This window comes from Cupressus sempervirens, chromosome 1 (assembly GCF_028749045.1).
Source record: "Cupressus sempervirens isolate cs-2001-9-10 chromosome 1, ASM2874904v1, whole genome shotgun sequence".
In the NCBI taxonomy this organism is placed as follows: Eukaryota; Viridiplantae; Streptophyta; class Pinopsida; order Cupressales; family Cupressaceae; genus Cupressus; species Cupressus sempervirens.
Genome location: NC_143118.1, coordinates 465061953 through 465086169, shown reverse-complemented (window position 1 = coordinate 465086169; position 24217 = coordinate 465061953). Strand labels below are relative to the sequence as shown.

Below are 24217 nucleotides of genomic sequence, written 5' to 3'. Positions count from 1 at the left end.
TCTATGGCAGGAACTAACATTCCTGCCTATGGCAGGAACTAACAAATGTGCCCTATTCTTCATGCACAATTTACCTGCCGCGAGATTCATGATGTAACATTTGAGGTCTCGACGGGTAGAAATGTTAGATATAAATAATCGCATTTTCGTGTAAATTCATTTACTTTACCAGCTCGGCGATGTCCGCAATTATGAAAAGGAGTCTAAAACCAAATACATTGATCGACAATGTCACAGATGATTCCAGAGGTCTTATGATAACTACATATTTTTGTGAGTACTGGAGTTATCTCTGAACTTATGATTACCGGATTTCCCCATTTTTAAGGAATTGGTTGGCGATAGTTCCTGTACGTTTTTTAATCATTATATGAAGCTATGGTGAAATTGAGGCATATCTCTCTTGAAGAGGTTAAGAGACACGACACAGAGAGGAGTTGCTGGTTCATAATTGCCGATCAGGTAAATGTCCTTCTACTCTTGAATATTACTTATGGAGTTACTGGATTTATTTGGGCCGGGATCGTTTTGAATCTTATAATTTCTGAGCTATAAAATGTACGCTGTTCGAATGAGGTTATAAAAAAGTTGTTAGCGGATTGGTTGACTAAAATCTGGTATCCGATATCTTATTATATTTAAGATTAGTTTAATTTAACTACAAGTCTTTGTTGGCCCTGAAAAACCTTAGCATCGACATTTTTAAGTCTATGTAAAATTGTAAATCTACTCGGGAATCAAATCCAACGAGGCCTACATTCAATGGATTTTTTCCAGGCAGACGCCAACGTGAATTTCAAACGGTCCTTATTAGGATCCCCTAAGTCATTGTTCACTGGGTCTTGCAATGCTTGAGAAATTTGTTAAAAATCAATATTAAATAGTTTATCTCTGCATAGGCTAATGTAGACTGCGTTTAAACCACACCGCAAGTAAGCTTCCATTAATTCCTTTTCATTTTATTCGTGCGCTACACCGATCTTTCATTTTCCTTGTATTTTCTATTTACAAATAAAATTGTTAAGGTTTTTATGGGGGTCTCTCACCCGTATAATCATGGATGAAGAAAGCCAAATAAGGGTTTCACATATGGCTAGACGATAAGTGAGAGTGTCGGAATGCTACTGGCATTTCCTTGATTGCTGATGAAATTTTAGAATCCTTATTAAGCTTATCAACTGTGAAAATGATCTATGAACTGAGTGAGATACTCCCAAACAGCTCATCAACAATTGATATTTCAATGTTACTTCTCACAAACTCCTCCTTGTCGTGCTTATCAATGTGTTATAACAACATACACTTAATTAAACATGACTTGCAAATGAGATAAACATCATACCAACAATAGAATGAATGGCATCTTAAAAAAAACGGATGATAATGACAGTACACAAGGGTTTCACCTGGAGAAACTCCAGTGTGCGGAAAAAACTCTAGCAAGGGATAGCTAAAAGCTGACTATATCCACTACAAAATCAGTTCAGTATATTGTAGTATGACTTATACACATCAAATTAAGCACCATGCAACAGCAATGAGCTTGTACAACCTACATGAAGTCTGCCATCCTAAAACCGTTGTTTTTTGACATTAACTAGCAACCATGAAGCTCCCAGGAGGAAAACTTAAGTGTCTTGAAGGTCTTGCAATGCTTGACAATTTAAAAAAAATCAATTTTAAATAGTTTCTCTGCACTTGCTAATGTTGATTGCGTCCAAATCGCATAATTAGTAAGCTTCCACTAATTCCTTTTCACTTTATTTGTGTACTACAATAATCCTTACATTTTCCTTGTTATTTTCTATTCATAAATAAAATAGTTAAGGTTTTAATTGGGGGCCCTCATCCGTATAAAATGGATGAAGAAAGCCAAATAAGCATTAGGTAAAAAACAAACATTACTTGATTTATGGGAGGGTATGACATATGGCTAGAGAATAAGTGAGTACCAAAATGCTGCTGACACTGACTTGATTGCTGATAACATTTTAGAATCCTTCTTAAGCTTAATAACTTTGAAAATGATTTAGGAACTGAGTGAGATACTCCCAAACAGCTCATCAACAATTGATATTTCAATGTTGCTTCTCACAAACTCCTTGCTGTGATTATTACTATGTTATAACTACATACAATTAAGTAAACATGTCTTACAAATCAGATAAACATCATACCAACAATAAAATGAATGGCAACTTAAAAAAGAATGCATGATAATGAGAGTACACAAGGGTTTCACCTGGAGAAACTCCAGCGTGTGGAAAAAAACTCTAGCAAGGGAGAACTAAAAGCTTACTATATATCTACTACGAATCAGTTTAGTGCATTTTAGTACAAGTTGCACACATCAATGAAGTCTGCCGTCCTCAAACCGTTGTTCTTTGATATTAACTAGCAACCATGAAGTTTACAAGAGGAAAACTTGAGTGTCAGCCTTTGACTCACACCCAAAACTGCTTAATATGGACCTCCATGCCCCCCTGTCTGGCCTCAAACCCTTCAGATTTGAGCTTTTGTTTGGCTTGTAGTGAAATTGCCAATACTGCTTGGACATGCATTATGATGGACCTAGGGTTATAAATCCTTTCTTAACTAGTTTAGAATGGATAGCAGCAGGGTAAATATATATTGTTTACATATAAACTCCAGTGACATAAACAATTTTCAATTTGCACACTTCAGAATTGGAAATTCAGCCACTTTTTACACGTTTATTACAATTTCCAGCCTGATTAGCTTAACTCAGTGAAACTATCTTTAATGAACCTGGGACAAGGCCAGTTTGGTTTGTAGGAAGTCGCAGTTGACTGAAACGCAGACCAGTAGTGATCTGGTTGAATAACTGGCTTTCAAACCCTCTTGTTTATGTGATATGGACTAAAGGTTGACATGCAAGAGGAAATTGAGCCTTCAAATTTGGGAAATGTCTTTCAGCCAATGTTCACCCTTAGTTTGAGGCATGAAACCATCAAAGTCACTAGCCAGCTGGTAACTTTATGCAGGGATGTGGTCTGAATCACCTCTCTGGAGTGATCTAGGCTTGTTAGTAAGTCTGATTTCTCTTCTAGAATTGGAGAGCATCTGACTGTCTTTATTTGTTCTTTGGTGACTATCCAGGTATGGTAAATTCTTCCCTATCCTGGTTACTTAGGTCGCTGCAGTAGATAGTTGCCCAGATGATACTTAAATCCTCTCCTATGCTAAGTCCTGCAGTGATCATTTGTTTTTAGGCAAAGTGGGCCAGGCGACATATATTAGTAGGTGAGAGTGGAACTTAAGACCTCCTATGTGGAGGTCACCTGCTAGACCATGGGTGGGCTCTCTTCCTGCAGTGATCATTACCCACGTGATGCTCAGCAGATCAGATTTGAATGGCCAGTTTGCCTAGATAAACTGGTGATCTCCTGAGTCTGTAGCATGATAGGTTTATTGCAGTTTCAATGTAGGTCATCTTGTGCATGGGCCTTGGATCTGGGCTTCGAGCTGCCTTAGAAAGATCCGCTGGGCACCCTAATGTTTTCAGTGACTTGTGATGATAGGGATGTACCTGCTGTAGCTTGGTTTCATCCACTCAAGATGTTGGTAGTTGCTTTTAATTAGCCTAGAAGTCAAAAATATTTGGAATTGGCACTCTACAAGTGGACTAATGTGTATATCAGTCTTGAAGCACTAATAAAGGTCTTATTAACAAGGTAGGGGTTTCATCATAGCCTCAGGGTGCTCGAAACAGTGGGTTTCATCACTGTTTGGAGCCATAAGATTCAATGTAACAGAAAAATAACAATCCTCAAAGCATCCCTCAAAATAGTGACTGGGATAAGTTTTATAGTTCATTGTAGAATGGGATCCATGGCTTGAAATTGGGCACCAAAACTCAAAAGTTGAAATTCACTTATTTATTATTTTATTAGTATATTTAGGTGACATTAATAAACACCCTTATTTATGATTTCAGTGGGGGCTGGCCATAAGAGAGGGACATGACATGGGTGAAGTTTCTGGGGTTATTGACAAGTTTGCTGTTTTTTTTTTGACAAGTTTGCCACCAGTGGATAGTTACGAATTTGAGAAAACAGGAAAATAACTTAAATGAGAAACTTGCATGTGTCACATTTCTTCCCTGGGATGCTTCAGGTCATCCTAAGTCTGAATATGACCTGTATACAAGCTGCACACACTTTAAAACTGATGAAATGTGTTATCCTTTGTGAAGATGTTCTTTGTATTTCTTTTAAGGTCAACAGGTATCCGTTGTCTGATCTGACCCGATGAAGATGCTTCTGGTCATCAAAAGCTGGACTTGTTAGTGAAGAATTTTCTTCTTGACATAAGCATTAGGATATCATTTGCCCTGGATGAAAGTTGCACATTTTTGCAACCCTCTACGTGTCTGCCTCTCTTTTAGAGAAGCACACCATTTTCTAGCTCTTCCAAAGGACAGAACAAAATCTTCAGCTAAAGGTAGCACTGATTCTTCCTCTTCATCCAACATGGAGGGCTTAAAAAATGTAGGTCTGCATTAAACAGTGAATAGATATTCATGTATGATGGCAAGACAAGTTGAAAGTATTCTTATTGACTTGCTTCAGCGTAAAAGAGGGCCCGTACCTCATTGATTTCATCTTCTGTATGGTTTTTGGAATCTATATTTCTCATGTACAATCAAATATTTTCACCCTTTCGAACTTGTGCTCAAGTGTCTCATCGCTGTTTGTGCAATAATATTGATGTGTATGGTCAAAGCAACAGCAAAGATCAAAATAATAAAACCAAAGAAATATTTTCAGGTCAATATTTATCAATGCCTAGCCAAAGGAGTCTGTAAATTATTAATGAGGATTGACAGTGGTATGGTGGGTTGGTCAGGGGCATGATATCCCTGTCTATAGACAGCAAAAATTTTGCAACTTGTATGGAAAGAAAGGGGAAGAAATTCCATGGGAAAAAGAAGCATGATATCCCTGTCTATAGACAGCGAAAATTTTGCAACTTGTATGGAAAGAAAGGGGAAGAAATTCCATGGGAAAAAGGAGTGGAGCCTAATATCTAGCGATTGGGCATTTGCCTGAGGAAATTTTGGAGAATGGTGGTTAACCCACGCTGAACCCAAGACCTGGCAGATAAAAGGAAGCCATCTAAAGACACCATATTCTGATCAGAAGAGAGTTTTATGTGATAGTTGGGATGTGTTCTGGATGGGAGGGGAGTATGAATTGCATCACAATTCCACTAACAACAATCTCCTTGGAAGTTTCTCAAGTCTTCTCAACAAATCCATTTTCTTCCAAAAGCTTGCAGTGATGACATTATATGGGACGAGATCTCCTCAAGGCATCCTGTAAAAACAGTTCACATGTCTTGCTTGTGTGACCACATTTTGCATAATAGCCTACCTGATCATTTTCACTGAAAATTGTTTTGACAAAATCCGTTTTAATTATGGGACAGTGAATGTTCACACCCAGTTCTGAAAGCTTTAATTTTATCACAGGCAAGAAGGATGTTGGCAAGAGGTGCAGAGAGAGAGATCTCTTTCCACAAATATGGGAGAAGCCAGTTAGTGAGATAAAACAGAAAGAAAACTGTGAACAAGGAGAGAATGGCATGAGGGAGAGAGATTGTGTGAGGGAGGGCAAAGAGGCATCAGTTTATGGTTGCAGGTAGTTTTTAAGAAAGAACTCAAGGGAGAAACCAAAGTTTGTGAAGGGAAGGGAATCCATGGCAACAGAAGGCAAATTTTAGTGAGTGCGCTATCAAACTCTTCAACACCATTTTTATAGCTAAGTATACTTCTCCTTTGACTCTAGTATTAGTTCATATTAATTCCTGTACCACCATGGCCCATAAAATGAAGTTTCACTTGGTAATAAGAGCTATTACATTGTACATTACCAAATTACCCTTCCAAATAAATCCCCCACCTCCACGAATTTGTGAAATTCTTGTGGAATATCTCCATAAAGGAGATCCTTTTTCAATTTTGATTTTTTTCCCTCCCTACTCACTGAACTTCGATTTCTGAATAAAAATAATGAAAAAATCATCCTTTAGAAACTTCTTCACAAACTTGAAAAATTCCATCAAAAACTTGAGAAAAAGTCACCAAAAGATTAAATAATAGGGTTTTAATGCTTACCTTAGACACTTAAATCTCTATTGTGGAAGCTATTTTCACTCCACAATCAATCTCCTTCAAATACAATCACCTCCCTTCAGAATGCCAAAATGGAAAAAGAGTATGGCAAGAGCAAAATAAGAGGTAAAATGATATGTTTTTGTTTTGAAAGGCTTCAGAAAGAGCTGTTTTGCAGTTTAAGAGTAAAAAAGGTTAAAAAGAACACGTGTTCTATATGTTTAGAGGTGGGCCTGTGTGTGTGCTCAGGTGCGGGTTAGGTGTGTGCCTAACCTTGTGAGTGCACTCTGAAGTGTGGGGATGTGTACCTTGATGCACCCACAGGGTTGGGCGTGCACCTTGTCCGCGCCTGCAGATGCATCTACACCAGGTGCAGGCTGGCAAGGTGTGAACCCTGCAACATAATATTTTCCATGTACTCTTATTCACCTAATTATTTAATACAAAGATGCACCAATATTATATTCTAATTTTGTTTTCTCAGTCTTGCTAAACATCTCTATAAATTATCCAAACTTCTATTTACTGCTTTTTTTGTCCATCTATTGTGTGTGATATGTTGAGTTAAATTACAAATCTGACTTCATGTTTCATCTTTTTCTACAATATGTTCCAAAATATCCAACAAACTCGATTTATTTTCCTCCTCCCATATGCTAGTAGGAATGATGTTTTCTTTTTACTTTTATTCACCAAATTTTTTAATACAAAGCTTGCACCAATAACTTTTTTTAATCTGTTTTCTCTATCTTGCTAAACATCTCCATAAACTAGCAATGAACCTTAGTGTGCAATAGGTATGCTGTAATTATTTGCAGTACATCAGTTTAACTTTTTTATGAAGACAATCTTTGATGTTATTTTTTAAGAAAAAATATCGATTGTTACATATTCATAAATGATAGATTTATTCAAATGGTTTGTCTATTTTATTATTAAATAATCTTATTGCATGTGATTGGTAGAAAAGAGTAGTAAGCCACAGTTACATATACATAGAGGTAGTTTTGTATCTGCAAAGATAATTTCATAAACATTGCATAGAATGAGATTCTACAAGTGATATATCAATGTTCGAAAGGAATATGGGAGTCTTGCAACTTAAAATGGATGATGAGATGAATTGCAATACAAAATTGGTTTGGCTCTAGCTCTCAATGATATTGAACATTCAAACATATCTTTTCCTTTTAGTACTTTAAAATCTATTTCCCCCCTACAAGCCTGATATTTGACTCTCTCAGACTTTTATCCACAGGGTTATTTGGTAATGGTCTAATTGTATATTTGTTTCCATCTTTGGTGATAAAATAGATATTATTCTCTCCATCATGTTAGGATTTTTTGTCATACTACCAAGGTCTCCAAAGAAGTAGATGGAAAGCATTCATTAGTACAACATTACAGGGGTTTCTATCTTTACATTATCCTATTTGAAAATCATCCCAAGCTCGTTCTTCTACCAAAGTTTGTTGTCCTTTGGTGAGAGAAGAGACTTCGTACTGGAAAGGGTTAGTTGTTTATCTTAATTTTAACTATTCCACAATTTTAAGATATACTAGATTATTAGTAGCTTTTGGGTCTACAAGATGTTTGCATAACCTTTCTCTAGCCTTGCAAGTAGTCCTAAACAACAAATAGTCCTAAACAATTCTTAGAGGGGGTCCTTGAGTGGTAGGAACCTTGAGAAACTCATCATATTATCTTATTATTTTGGGTTTGGAGATCTTGATGGGGAGTGAACACTTTGATAAACTTCCTCTTGGACCAATTGTGTTCTCCTTTCTCCTTGTGTGTTTGAACCAGACTCCTAAGGGCATCTATGGGTCAAGTATCCTTCTTGATTATAGTTGTAACACCTACCAGCGAACAGACCAAAGTTTCTTCCTCCAAATCTCCCTTTGCCATTTGGTGTTCCTCTTTTGAAGTAACCTCTAAAACTTGTATCTTTGTATTGTCCACCTTGGCCTGATTCACTTTGTGCCCTTGGTGTTTGACTCCTTCCACTAGGACCACCTTGACCTCTGTAGTTTGTTCCACCCTTTCATCTATTATGTTTATCTTTTTTCATCTTCAATTTCTCTTCTATCCTTAATGTCAACTATAAGCATTTATGTACCGTATCTAAAGCCAGGAGACATAGTTCAACTTTGATAGTATATTTTAAGCCATTAAGATATCTTGTAACCTTTTCCTTTTCTCCTTCATTCTATTCCATGAAGAAATTAGATTCTTCCCCTATTTTTCACTTTCATATTATATCTAATTCCACCAAGTAAGGTATGATCCTTTTATCTCTCAATCTGCAATCATCACTGTCTAGTTCTCAGGGATCTCTTCATATTCAAAGTGGTTGTTTATGGATTCAATCCAATCCATTGCTTCATCTACATTCATCTCTTCACTAAATCAATGAGGTATCTCTTCTCTTTAGGTATCTCCTCTACCTTCCTTGGGCTTATTCCTCATTCTTTTTTATGTGTCCTCTTTTCTCTTCTTAAATCCTTTCAAATTTCCAACTTCTTCATGGACAACATCTTATTTTTTTCCTTTATCTCTTTGAACCTTATTGCCACATCGAGACTCATCCCCTTTGGAGGCATATTAAGAGCCTCTTTTTCATTCTCTCCTCTCAACATTTCCCGCCAATTACCTTTATCCAATGACCAAGTACTACTCTTATACATCTATCATGCAGGGCTAATTGGGAAATAATGATTTCCTAGTCCACTACCCACAAGTGACCAAATACTTATTTAAAAACCAACCACTTCACCCCTCATATTCTCAATCAATATTTGACAAACATTGGATTAACACCTTCATAATATACCTCACTTGTTTATACAACTTCTCACATTGAATCACACCATTTTAGCTCTAAGGCTTGCACTTTGCTTAAGCCTTCAAAATAAGACATGTTATGATTTCATTTTCAAAAGGAGTGCATACACGCATGTATTTTATTAGATAACATGGGGAACCAACATGTGAGAGTTGAAATTCCCCCTTTTGACTTGAAAGGATTTATATGGACCATTTTTTATGCAGATGAGTAGTTTTGCTAGCCCCTTGGAAACACCTTTTTGCCTATAACTTATAAAACTTACAAACAATTTCACCAAGTGGTTGGTCTTTAAAATACTCTTTTGGGAGACTCAACAAATACTCACACTACAAGTTCCCAGGTCCCCTTATCGGCTTGGTCAATAACATATATTGCTAATAGACCTAATAGGCCTAATTGGACTCATTTTGCAAAAAATTGTACATAATTTCAAGTTGTTTTCCCTAAACTGGTAGTAGGAGTATTTCTTTTACAACCTGGAACCACCAAAACCACTTGTTCTTTTTCCCTATCCACCCTCATATTCTCTCTACACACACTTTTGTTTAATTTAAGAAGTGAGTCACATCGAGGTACCTAGCTAGGTCTGGCTTTTTCTCATCATTGCATCATTTGTCCTGTCTTAAACCTTTTCAATCTTATAATACATTCTCTCTTCTTTCTTTCCACCAGAGACTATAAATTCCAAATGTGGAAAGTCAAGAAAACAACATATTTTTAACCAAACCCTAGGTATGCAAGGGTTTCAGACAAGTTTATACAAAAATAATAATATCTTCCACCAAACTTGATGAATTCATACCAAAAAAATGTAGAGTAAAGCCAATTCACTATTCTAAACATGAACCAAATATTTGACCATCCACCAATCCGTACACTTCATGTAGAACAGGTAAATTACAATATGAATTTTTTAAAGGATAAATAGGAGCTTTTTGTATTCAATTCTTCAAAATCTTCTCTCTCCATGAATTCAACCCAAAGGGACTCAAATAGTCTTCATCAAACTTCCCTAACTTAATTTTGAACTTACACGATCGTTGGTAGGAAGTTTATCATTTATTGGAAAAGTTCTTTGATGGTGTCAAAATGTTGTGAAGCAATTTTTTGACAACATTTGCATTTTGCGACAAATTTTACAATTCACCGTCCTAAGTCTTCAAATGCTTCATTAATTAGTCATACATGACCAAGAACACTCCTAAGGACCTAACCAACATTTGAAAAACATCTATTGACCCTTTGACCAAGGTTGACCTCTTTGGTTTCTGCATGCCTAACATGTTAATGGATTTAAAAATGGGTACAAATTATTACAATCAGACACAAATTGGACCATAGAACCTTATGAAACTTAATTATATCAGGTATACTCATAGCGTACCATGAGCCTTCAAGTTGCTTCATATTTGGCATTGGGGTACCTTGCATCAATCTTCATCTCTCCCCTTCTATTTTGAGACATATCTTCATTTTGTTATCTATTCATCTCTCTCTATCTCTACTTCTCTCTCTCACTTCCTAGACATATATATTTATATCTCTTTGTTGCACTATCCATAATTCCCACTTTTTATGGTAATCTCTTTTTTCTCTATCTATCCCTATGTCCTCTCTATGTCATCACTTTCTCTCCATCTCAATCTCTATATCATCCTTCCCCTATATTACATGCCCTAACATACTCAATCCTACAAAAAAATGCATGAGACTATTGGTAATGGCACCTTATTATCTTCCTAATTGAGAGGTCTTTCTATACGTTCCATCGATTGAACTCATGTACCACATGAATGTGTGCAAAGAAAGATGACAGTTTATGTTATTTAATTTGCAACATCTATTCGGCATACCCATTGGAAACTAAGGTGCAAATTGCTAGTTATTCATTTTTAGAATAAAATTATGATTCTTTGTGAAGTGAAGGATGAAAGAATCTATTATATCAAAATTGGGTAGGTCAAATATTATGTTCATCCTTAAGTTTAAATTTTAATATTTAAATTGTAAGTTTATTTTTACATCTATATATTCATCAAGATGAAACCAAATCAATCCTAAAATTTTATATAATTAACTTAAAAAATAAAACAATGTGTTTAAGATATGAAATAATGCACAAATAAAATAAATAAATAAAGTTTCAATTTACATTTATTATATGTATGATAGTATATTTAAAACATTTGAACAATGGACGTACTAAATTAAACACATATAATATAATATAAGTATAAATAAAATTTTATAGACCAAATGTTATTTATCTACTAGCATGCATTCCCTGTATAAGTTTTGTTGTTTTTCTACAGGAGGTAATATCACCAGAATAATCAAGCAACTGTGCCCAGACACAAAGTATCTGGAAGTGATTGTGATAGGCACCATGGCCCAGTACATTCCTACCCTTGATTTCTACAGCGGTGGACTGTCAGAAACTGAGAAATTAGTGAATTAGAAACATGGGAAATCAGACAATCTGGATAGCTTGCATTGTCATGCATCTCCTCAGACAAACAACTGACCATAGCGATTATGGCAACAATTTCTCCCTTATCTAATTATGAACGGGTAAGATTGGCCCAATGGCAGTCACTGGCTTTTCCATTGGCTGTAACTGTTAGATTGTAAAATTAGCTTGGCAACTTTCAAATAGGGAATGCCTACGACGTAATTATCCAAACTTATCTTTACTGCTTTTGTGTCCATCTATTTGTGTGTGATAATGTTGAGTTCTTTACAGATTTGACTTCATCTTTCATCTTTGTCTACAATATCGTACAAAAATATCCAACAAATTCACTATATTTGTCTGAAACTATATTGCTTGGCAACCCATGCAGTCTTACTACCTTGAAAAATAAATTAGCTATATATTAGAAACATGAAATTTCCTCAGTCCATGATAATTCTTGTTAGCTTTTGGATATAACTATGATAGCAATTTATCATCAGTGTTTCAGAGCATGCACCTTGATCCATTATCAGGATGAGAGATCTATCAAGCTCTCTCATCTTGATGATGGATCATGCCAACTTTCTCATCCTGACAATGGATCATGCCAACTCTCTCATCTTGATGATGGATCATGGAGCATAATCCAAAACATTGATGATAAGAATGGCAAATACAGTTATAGCAGGAGCTGTCAAGACTTATATTCTATATCATTTGCCTTCTTACATGCAATGGAATGTGCTATCTTAGGGAATTTGTCAACTACCACAAATATACAATCTTGATTTTTTGTATTGTCATCCTAACAGAAAATCCATTCCCATGTTTTCTTCACTACTATTAGTGTTTTGTGTAAGCCAACATTCTAACTACGTCCCTTTACAACTTGCCAAATTTTACTTCCTTCCACATTTCATTACATTGCTATACAATTGGTCAGAACTACTTTTCACTTATCAATGCTATTGTCTTATGATTGTATATCCTAAAATGCCTTGCTAATCCATCCCTATGTTTTTCTTTTATCAAATCTTCTCTCATTGAACTTGTTGGAATATAAGTTGACTTCCTTTGGAAAAATACCATCTTTGCTTCTCAGAGTCACACCAGGTTTGTGGAACCTCGCAGTGGTTACACTTGGCAGCTCCACCCTATCTTCGACGGTTCTTCGAGGCAGTCCAAGACTCGTACTTGGCTTTGCCTCAGGCCTTATCCTTTTGTTCTTGGTTACTTCTCACCTACAGGATGTACTAGGTTCTTCTTGCTGGCTGTTTTGTCTCTTTTCTTTTTTCTTTTTTCTTTTGTTCTTTCTGCGGACACCGTTTGGTGTTCCTGCTGCTGGCTGAGGCCCTGTTGTACTCTTAGCAGTCCCTTAGATCCATTTGTGGTCTCTTGTTGGACATTAAAATGTATCTTTATCTTATCTTTATTTTATCGTTTGTCTGTCCTTGGTAGGTTTTGTATGTCTTCCATGCTTCTATCAAATAACAATCAACTTCATACAAATGTTTTAATTCATTAAATCCCAGTACTTCCAATCTCTTCTCTATCATCAAATTCTATCTCCTATGCAATGCATTTGCAATGCTGTTTGATTTTCCCTTTGCATCAACACATAATTCTAACTATCTCACATCCCTTTTTCAACTTACCATGGCTATCTAAGTATTACAATGCTTGGCAATCTGTATATAGCACATATTCTTTTGACAACTACTATTGTCTCCTTTTATTCATCGCTTGAATGATGGCATAAAATTCTATCATATATTGAATATCTCTATCTTGTATTAGTCAATTTCTCACCAAAAAATGCAACTTGTCTACCTTCTTGACTTGGTATTGTTCTTATTACACTTTCACTTGCATCAAATCCGTTACAAGATTCAAGAATTGATAGATTAACGGATTTCCAGATGATTGATTGATTAACAGAGGAACAAATGTGTTCCTTATAAAGAATTACAAGGACGTTTCTAAAAGAAACAACGTAAACTGAAGACGAAATTAGAAACAAAACTGAAGACAGGATAGGAAACATTCCTATTTGGATTGAAGACAAAAGAGACAGGGTAGGAAACATTCCTATCTAGACTAAAAGACGGACTACAGACAAGTAGTTGACCATTGTAGAAAGTATTTAACTAAGGAGATAATATCTTAATAAAGATATTAAAGATATTATCTTAATACCCTCCCTTAGTGGTCAACGTACGGATGTCAGAACATTCTAGGATAACTGAGACCCTCCCTGGGTCTACAGAATGTTGAAACCAAGACGCTTTGCTAGAAGAGTGCTATGACTCAAAACAGATTGCAATTACAAAACTTTGTTTTTGTGGAAAAAACGGTAAAACCAAAAATCTCACGCAACCTTGCGTATTACAGACAACATGAAATGATTTTTAAGGAGAAAATCAACAAACCTAGAAAAACAGAAACATATTTAGAAGGCGAAAAATGTAGCTTCGCCTTGATCAGGAAGCTGGACAATTTGTGCTATTGGTTGGGAAGCATTTTGCCTTGCTTGGGCAGCCAAACATTTCCGACACTCAAACTTCATATGGCCAAACTTGTGATAGTAATTACACTACACATTTTGCTTCGTAGAGCCATCCAAGGATTGAGCAGAAGGTTGATGCTGGAAAGGTTGAGAAGACTGATGGTTGCCGATGTTCTGTTGAAAGGATTTTGCAGCAAATGCCTGCTCTGAGGAGGTTGTAGAAGCACTGTTGCCAAACTGTTGTTTCCAACGATCCTATTGCAGAAGTTTGGTGCATAATTCTAGAAACTTTAGATCAACATTAGTTGATGTAATGTTGAGTGTTTCTATGAAGTGCTCATAGGACGATGGTAGACTTTTCAGAGTGATGACTACCATATCCTCTTCCTCCATTTCAATAGCTTTGAGCTGAGTGCGAATGTCCTTAATCTTTGTCAGATGCTCTTGCAAGGACATACATTCATCCATCATAATGGAGAACAACTGATTCTTCAGAAAGAATGCCCGACTCTTGTCAGATGTTTCATGCAGCTCCTTCAGATATTTCCAGATTTCTGCAGCTGACTTGCCAAAAAGAATCTGCAGTAGTTGATCATCAATAATAGAGAGCTTAAAAAGCATAACAACCTTCTGATTGTGATAATCAAACTTATCTTGTACTGCTTGGTTGGAGGTCGGACGAGTATTTGTGCCTAGAACAAGCTCATCCAAACGACGATACTTGAAAATGGTTAACATGCGCTGCTTCCAGTGGTTATAATTGCAGCCATTGAATCGTAGCCTCCCAACATTAGATTAGTCAAAGATGGCATTTCAAAGAATTTAGGTACAAACTTCAAGGCTGAAATTCAACAGGCATAGATTTTAAGTCAAATTCCTAGCTGACCCAGAAAAATTTGGCAGGTACCTAGAGGAACTGATACAAAACCCAGAAAAAATCTGAAGTCAGATTTCAAATCCATAGGCTCAAAAATCAAGGCACGAAAAACAAGGCACCCACAAAAATCTGATGAAGACCCATTTGAGATTGTAACATTAGGATTTCTTATAACTACTTTTAACTTTTAACTAACTGAATTGTTTTCATTTCATTCCCAATCAGATTTCATAATCAGCTGAAAATAAGTCTAGTCTAAATTGTTGAGATTAAATTTAAACTAAAAACTGAAATTATACCTAATCAACTTACTGATATTCGGACTTAATCTAATTACTGAAATTGATCCTAATCTAAATGTTGAAATTTAATTCTAGGCTAAACATTGGAATGGAAGGATGCATTTAACATGTTACAAAAACTAACAACTATCTATTCCAAAGAAAAATCTTTCAGTTAAAAAAAATACGAACTCTTAAGATAAGAAACATACTGATTTACTTGAGAGATTTTTTTCCAATAATTGTTCAAGCTTGACTTTGGTGAGAGGAGAAGCATTATCATTGGCTTAACCTCCCAACCGCGGACCTTTTACTTATCCCCATGTATTCTAATTTAATAGAACGACCCTCCCTACCCTGAGGTCGAGCATGGGACGTTCATTGATCCAGCCATCGGAATATTCAAGTGGGTTGAGGTCCCAACAACTATTCGAATGAATAATTGAAGCATTAGGACAACAACACGATCCATTTGTTGTGGCAAGTCTGCCTATTATCGCCTTGGCCAAGGATTTCAGAAGTGGGTTTAGAAACCCGATCTCCACCACTCAGCTTGACAACTAATTTTCAAAGTAAGATTGCATGAGCTAAATGTATTTAATTTGTTTATGCAATTTTTAAGTTACTGATTTCCTTCTTGTTTTCAATTGATAACAAGTTCATTAACTCCTTATCACCATTTTTTGGGCCATCGGCCGGTGACTCACTGGTACATGAACCTACATTTGTTATTGTAAGAAATGCACCTACATCACCTTTTCTGGCATTGGCCAAAAGATTTTCTTAATGATCTTTTACAGTTATCTGTTATTGACTCACTTTTTCAGAGTTTAAAAGATGCTCTTTATCAAACTTTAATCACAAGGAACAGGCATACGTTTTAATTCATTCAAACAGTTGGATATTATTGACCTTTGACTTACACAGCAGAGAATTTAATCTTTATGCTATTTACATAGATAGATATCACAAGCCTTAAGGACTAAGACTATTCAAGTAATACAGAGAGGAATTCGACTTGCTATAATTGTAATAAGAAAGACATAACAAAAGAGATATCAGCTTTTGATGCCGACTAAGCTTAGACATGGTAATAGAAAAGAGATTATAATAAATCACAACTATTTCCTTACGTGACACAACTATGAAGATGGTTGCTCTTTCTGTAATCAAAACTTCCTTTCTAGACTTCCGTGGCTTCCAAGATGTAATGTTACTATCACAAAGGATACATAGGTTCTGCCGTCTACTTAGAAACTCAAGAGGTAACGTTGGGAGTTTGTATGGAGTCGGGTTCAGATGTTAAAGGTTCTGAAACTAAACAGAATGATAGACGTGAGCAAGGCAATGAGTGGTTAATTGTAGAATGGATGTGAGTCGGCTAACCAAGGTTGCCCGATAGACGACAAGGCCAGTATATTTATCTTTTTGAACTTGGCCTTACGGCTTCCTCCGTTACAAGATCATTTTTGACTTATGAATTTGAAAAGAAAGAATAGGAAAAAGAAAACGAAAAGAGGAGGAAAGATGAAGGGTCAATTTTAATAATATTATTTTATGTTATTTTATTGTCTTTGTTAGGTTTATAAATATGTACCCATAAGGTGGCTATGTTTGAATAGAAAAATTTAATGTAAAGGTGCCATTTTATGTTTATATATTTATAATCTTAATTAAGAGAGTAAAATAATATCAAATGATATTATTATTTGATAAATTTATTTAAGGTAATAATTTTTTGTTTATATTTATTATTTAATTAATTTTTAGCTTTAGTTCTAGCTCATGCGGATTCACCAAGAAAATTTGTTGTTACGCCCTAATAAACTTGCCAAGGTGGTTTTAGGTCAAACCTATCATTTCTGATGACTGAATCTTATGACCATCCCATTCGGATGATCTCATTTCGTAATGCTTCCCCTCTTTCTTCGATCCTCCTCCTGCAACCTTTAAGAACAACAATCTTGCCAAAACATCATTTCATGTTTCATAATTTGTTATATAATATCGTTAGGAAAATTCATCATAAATACTAATTGATTCATAAGAAAATAAATTGTCTTCATTTTCACATAATTAAAACGGCTAACTTTAACTGACTCAAGTTCACATGATCGATGCAACAGCTAAAGATAACTACTTCAATTTCACATGAACAAGAATAAGTAAAACAACAGCTATAACTTTAACTGACTCAATTTCACATGATTGATGCAACGGCTAAAGATAGCTGCTTCAATTTCATATGAACAAGAATAAGTAAAACAACGGCTATAACTACCATGATAAAACAATGACTAATTTCAACTAAACACGAGAAATTATTTTGGTTCAACGGCTATATTAGCTTAAAAAAAAATTTGAGGCAAAAATTGGGATGTAACAGAGATCTCGAAAAACCCACCAAGAACATGTGATTGGAAAATTTTTTCGAACCAAAAAAGTTAGGGTTTTGAGAAAAAAACCAGGTCGACGACCATGGAGGTCAAAAACAGTAGAAAAATGGTGGTAGCAAGTAGAAGAACTATCTTTTTTTTTTCAGAATGGGGGCATTTGACTGAGACGGTAGTTGGGAAGAAGATTTGATACTAAAACATGTGGATTTTGTTCCTTAAAATCCCAAGTTTTCTGGTCGCACGATTTCTCGAAATGATCTCGGAAAAAAACATGTTAGATAATGATTTGAACCAAAACCATGGATTCCACATGTTTTGGTAGGAAGATACAAGCCCTAGCAATTGCAATGTGAGCCTCCAAATCGCGCGGGTGCAAGCTGAAGACGTGTAAATGAAGATTGTAAAAAAAACAACAGTCAAAATATCTAAAAAAACATGAGTAGAAAAAATGACCAGAGCAAAAAAAATTCGCACTTTTCAGATGTTATGAGGATGCAAGTTGCCGAAAAACAACCTCCAAATCTGCGATTTTCAGCACGTTTCTTTTTAAAAAAACCCCTAAAAAAAATGAACACAAATTCTTCACAAAAAATGGAAAACCCTAGTCGGGTGTTTGAGAAATCGGACAAATAATTCTGAAAAGTTTGAACCAAATAATTTCAAAAAGAAATTATAGAATTTTCAAAAAGATTTGAAGTATTAGCTCTGATACCATGTTACAAGATTCAAGGATTGGCAGATTAATGAATTTTCGGATGATTGATTGATTAGCAGAGGAACAAATGTGTTCCTTATAAAGAATTACAACGAAAAACAATGTAGACTGAAGACGAAATTACAAACAAAACTGAAGACAAGACAGGAAACATTCCTATCTGGACTGAAGACAAAAGAGATAGGATAGGAAACATTCCTATCTAGACTGAAAGATAGACTACAGACAAGTAGTTGACCATTATAGAAAGTATTTAACTAAGGAGATAATATCTTAATAAAGATATTAAAGATATTATCTTAATAAAATCAACCTTAAAGAATTTGACATTGCAAGATTTGGCAATGAAGGTAGCCACCCAAGATCTAGAGGTAATGAAAAGGACAATAGTGAGAGAGTTTAAACATGAAAAGAACAAACTGTATTCTCACTAAGACTGCATTAGAAACAACTAAATTGGAATAAATATTACATAGGAGACCCCCTAGTTATGTAGCCAAGGTGAGTACAAAGAAGTGAAGGAGACAATGACAAGGGTTGTTCTCTTATTACATGATAATTAATAAACAACTTGTCACCCACCCAAGGTGGAAATCACATGTCCACCAGAGGTGGATCATCCTTCAATGAGTAATAAAGTATGTGCAACAAAGGCGGATAGGGATAAAGTGATAAGACCACAAAAGCTGGATCACCCACTTAAGGTGGAAAAGTCCATTCACATTAAGTGAAAATGATAAGTCCACATAAAGTGGGAATGCTCCAACTACTCCTGTGCAATTCCCTAAATAAAGTGTAATTAGTACCTAGATGATAAATATCTAAAGTAAAATACCTTAACTACACTAAAGCCCACCCATAAATGCAACTTAGGGAGAATGTACAAAATCTAACAATGCAAAATGGGTCCTGAATACTAGGCCATGTTAGGTACCCATGTACAATGCAAATGCTATCTTTCTCAAATTGAAAAAAGGAGTAAACCACGTGGGTGAAAACTCCCAAAAGAGAAATGAAAACACACAATGTGCTCAATAATGAATGAGAGAAGAAGAGAGGCTATGAAGTCCCCCCTCAATGTTAAATCTCTAGCAAAGATGGTCCAAGATGACGACCAATGGTCTTCCATAGCAAGAAAATAGAGCTAAGTTTGCATGAAGAATTTCAAAGTGTGACAAAACCAAGGGACTAATAGTGATGATGAATCACCCACTACATTATGATAAAGTTTAGGCATGGTGACACCTACTTGAGCATCAATTGGATTCTTGATAATGGCAGATTGGTACATTCTAAGTCTCCTCTAGAGCCATGCTTTGCCAACGGTGAACTACTACATTCTTAGTCTCCTTTGTAGCCATGCATGAAGTCTCACAAGATACATCCTAATCCACTAAGTACAAAAAGATTATATTAAAAAGGTCATCAATGACAAAGTACAAAGTGGTATGACACTTTATATTGGTGCATGTACAACATAGCTCATGCAAGAGAAAACAACATGATATGACAATGCAGATTTGGAAATTGATAATGATGCCTCCAAAGGATGTCTGCAAATGATCAGTTATGATACCTTTTGATTGGACTATTGTGCCAAGAAAATATAGGAGCTACTGACCCCTCGAGCTACTAGTTGGAGAATGAATGACTGAAACACAAGTATTGGGTGGAGAAAAAAATTCTTTCTCAAATATGCTTATTTATTTGAAGTTTGTTTATTGCTTAGTTATCAAGTTTGTTTTTTAAAAACTCATAAGAAAGTTTTTAAAAACATTTATTATTATAAAACTACATTAAATAATAAAGATTATTTTCTTTTCTTTTTCTTTGTCTATCTTGGACTTTCCATTTAAGTGATTACAATTGCCACAATTAGGCTATAAGAGACTTAGATCAGCATTGCAAAAGACTAAGCTAAGTTCTATGCTCTACTTTTGCAAATTTAACCCAAAATGTGAATGTACAATTTTTTATCAGTCACTATAAATTGATAGCACCATTGTAAAATACAGAAAGGGTCCTGCTTTCAAAAAAATTGCACCTAAAAAGGAGCTTGCATGAACTCGAACAAGGCCTTGGAAGTTGCGAAAACAAGATTATGCTATTTTAAAAAAATTCAGTCACAAATTATAAACTACCTACCTCATTATGTAGATCACAAAATTCTAACCTAAATCATAAAACAATGCTTGAAAGGAGGAGTCTAGATGATCGAGATCACTGTTTGAAAATCATTTGCGTAATTATAATGCTTGAATCACCCTTGCACCTCCAAACTTCAAATAACTATAGATATGTCCTCTGGTGTCCAATTTGGATGAAACAAATTTGATCTTAAAGTTTATGGACTGTCTCATCATGATGCCAACCTCTAATTTGCACCAACAAGCTCCAGTTTTTCCCTGCAATAGAAAGACACAAATAGTACCCCTCTAAAATCCACCTAAAAATGCATGCAAATCTCTTAAATGGACCATCTAATTGCACTCTATGAGCTTTGGTACCATGTAAGATTTGGTTATGAAGGTAGCCACTCAACATCTAGAGGCAATAGAAAGCACAATAGCAAGAGAGATTGAATATGACAAGTTTAAATCATATTCTCACCAAGAATGTAATAGAATCAACTGTATTGGAATGAATACTACATAGGAGACTCCTTGGTTATATAGCCAAGGTGAGTAAAAAGGAATGAATGAGATAGTTACAAGTGTCTTTGTCTCATTACATGATAATAAAGAGAACTTATCACGTACCCAAGCTGGAATTACATGTCCACCAGAGTTGCATCATGCTCCAGTGAGTAATAAAGTATGTACAACATGTGCAACAACGATGGAGGGTGATAAAGTGGTAAGACCACAAAAGGTGGATGACCCAAAAGCCTATCCACTATAAGTGGATATGATAATGATGAGTCCACATAAAATGGAAATGCTCTAACTACTATGCAATTCCCTAAGTAGGCCTATTCAAAGTGTAATTAGTACCTAGGTGAGAAATAACCAAGGTAAAATACCCTAATTACACCAATAGTCACAATATGGTAATGCTAGTATTGGTTATTCTATGACTTTCTTCTTTAGCAACTCAATGCTTCTATTTTCTTTTGATGGCCATTTAAAATGTTTCTTGCTTCCTCTCATAATCTTGGTTTTCAGTGCACATATGCCACCAAAAATTCTAATAAATTTCATATAGAAACTAGTTATCTCATTAGAAGATCTTACCTCTCCAACATTTACTAGTGCAGGTCTCTCAAAAAACTGCTCTAACTTTCTCTCGATCTATCTTCAAACCTTGTATTTAAATTACAAATCCTAAGCATACCAATTCCAAGTTCATGAAACTATATTTCTTCACGTTTATCAAAACCTTTTTCTCTCTCTCAAGCTTTGCAGTATTAATCTGATATGCTCTAGATGCTCTTTATTAGTCTTACTGAAAATCAAAATACTATTCAAGAAAATAATCATAAACCTACCAAAATACTACTTTGTTACTTCATTCATCAATCTTACAAATGTTCTAGGTGCATTCGTTAGGGCATAACTGACCACTCATACACTGCACCCTCCATTTTGCAAATTTCCATTCATGTCCTTTGATTGCAATCTGATGATAACTGCTTTTCAAATAAATCTTAGTTATGCACTTTATGCCACTCAAACAATCCATTATATCATTCCTCCTTGGCAATGATAAACTATACTTAGATTGTGATCTTATTTATTGTTTTCGTATCCATACATTCTCTATTCATTTACTTTGGTTGTAGCATTGCAGGTATTGCATGTGGATTTAAACTTTCTTTGATTAAATCTTTCATTGGTAATTTTCATACTTGTTGGTTTAGTTCTTCATTTTTTGTTGGCAGGTTTTACATGTCTTATTTGGAAAACTCACTCTTGGAACTAGGTTCATATAGTGAGATGCTCTTTATTGGTGGTAATCCATTTGGCTTTTTGTCCAATGGGATCATACTCTATCAACAACTTTGATATTTCTAGTTGTGCATCTTCTTCATTTGTTTTGTATATTTTAAGAATTAATATATAACACATATTTTTATGTCTTGAGTTGTCTAAGAATGAACAACTCAAGCCTCTTTTACTTTTGATATTCACTTAAATTCTTTCTTCTGTCTTCTCATAGTCCTAGTTATTGGCGTGGGAATGAAGTTAAAATTTCTAATGAACTTTTTATAAAACCATTTGACCCAACAAGATCTTACCTTTGAACATTTTCTTTTGTAAGCCAATTAAAAGGTGCTCTTTCTTTGGATCCATCTTCTAACCTTTTGTTGAGATTACAAATCTTAAGTATATCAACTTTGACTTTGTGAAACTACATTTCTTCATATTTATGAAAAAAATTTCTTCTGTCAATCTTTGCAAATACTAATGATATGTTATAATTGCCTTTTGTCAATCTTAGTGAGAATTAAAATATTATCCAAATAAAAAATCTCAAACTTAGCCAAATATTGCTTCAATATTTATTCATCAATATCATAAATGTCTTCGGTCGATTGGTCAACTTAAAGGGCTAGCCAACCATTCACAAAGTCCTTCCTTTGTCTTGAGTGTAGTCTTACATTCATCTTGTAGTGCCTCTCCCATTTGACTTCTACATGACATCCCGATGGATGTAGCTTCGACTTTATGTATGCTTTTGTGTAGTTGGACGAGATATCTGGTCATGCCTTGATTTGGGCCTTGGATGCATATTGTTGCTACTTTGTTATTGGCTGAGTTGATCTTGCAATTTGGTCACTGTTCGCATGTTATGATGTTATACTGCATTATGAGATGCACCTTGTAAAGTTTATTCTTGTGCTTATTTTGAGATTATTGTTGTGGTCTTGATCGATATCCATCTTGTTTGGCTTATGATGTGATTTGATGGTTTCATTGAGGTATGTGTCAGTGGTTACCTGATTATGATCATTTATCATGTTTAGATATTATGAGGATCAAGGATCATTATGTTCGTTTCATGATGATGTTACTCCATGATTATCTGTGTGATTTGATGTAGTGGTTCCATTGAGTGATGAATTTGTTTACGACACATTATTTTAGTAACTGTTGGCTATTTTCATCCCCATTCAGCCCATCATAGATAACTGATTTGAGAAAACTTCAATGTGTTGGATTCTTTGTAGTGGGTTAACATGTCAGAAGTTGCAATTAACATTTTTGCCCTCTTTTACGAAGTGACCTGGTGTGTTCTTCTACTGAGTGGCTCAGTTTTCTACTATGGGGTTCTAGGTGAAGTGTTCCCGTTCTTTGACCGAGTAGGTTGGTAGTGGTGGAAGGTTAACTTTCATGTTCACCCATTTTGCTATTTCACAGGGGTCATTTTTGGGTGCTTGCAAAATGGCGAAATATTTGTTATTTTTTCCATCGTTCATTGGGAATGTGCCAACTGCCAGATTTTAAAGATTCTTCATCAATGGTTGTGTTTTAGTCATTCATTGGGTTTGCAACATCTGGGCCATCCATTTCAAATGGAAGGATCTTCATCGGCGTTCCACCACTTTTGGGGGCAAATCAAATCTTTTCCACGCAGGTCAACCCTACAGGTGTACACGGGTGGGTTAACACTGAGTGTTATCCCTTCTTGCATTTTTTGACAGCAGCATGATTTGACTTCTTGCGGATATGACACATTATAAAGAGTATCTATTTAATACAAAATGACTTCTTGAGCCTTGTAATAACAATATTAATGTCTCTCCATGCTCATTTAATGTTTTTTGCAAAGGAATAATTGTCCTTTCAGTTATTGGATGCATTCTGTTGGTCCTTTCTGTCACTTCCATAGATCAAGTTGCAATGGAAATCAGATTGTTATCTGATTTTTCATTTATTTTTTTCTCTGTAAGCTCAACTCCATTGTGGTTGGAGTTTAAGCTCAATGTGAGATCTGAGTTATGCCTAATCTATAAAGCCAAGTTTGTAAATATTTTCTAGGTTCTTCTTTTGGGTTCTTTTG

The 24217-nt window shown here is 35.3% G+C and overlaps 1 protein-coding gene across 1 annotated transcript in view; it reads left to right on the top strand.

The window, feature by feature from the left end:
* The window catches only part of LOC149578309 (cytochrome b5-like), a 60807-nt gene continuing 36590 nt past the window's right edge, over window positions 1–24217 (top strand). The window contains exons 1-2 of the mRNA XM_089828215.1: window positions 1–273; window positions 377–462. Coding sequence (XP_089684341.1) covers window positions 180–273; window positions 377–462 — 180 coding nt within the window. The 5' untranslated portion in view covers window positions 1–179. The remainder of the gene's footprint in view (window positions 274–376; window positions 463–24217) is intronic.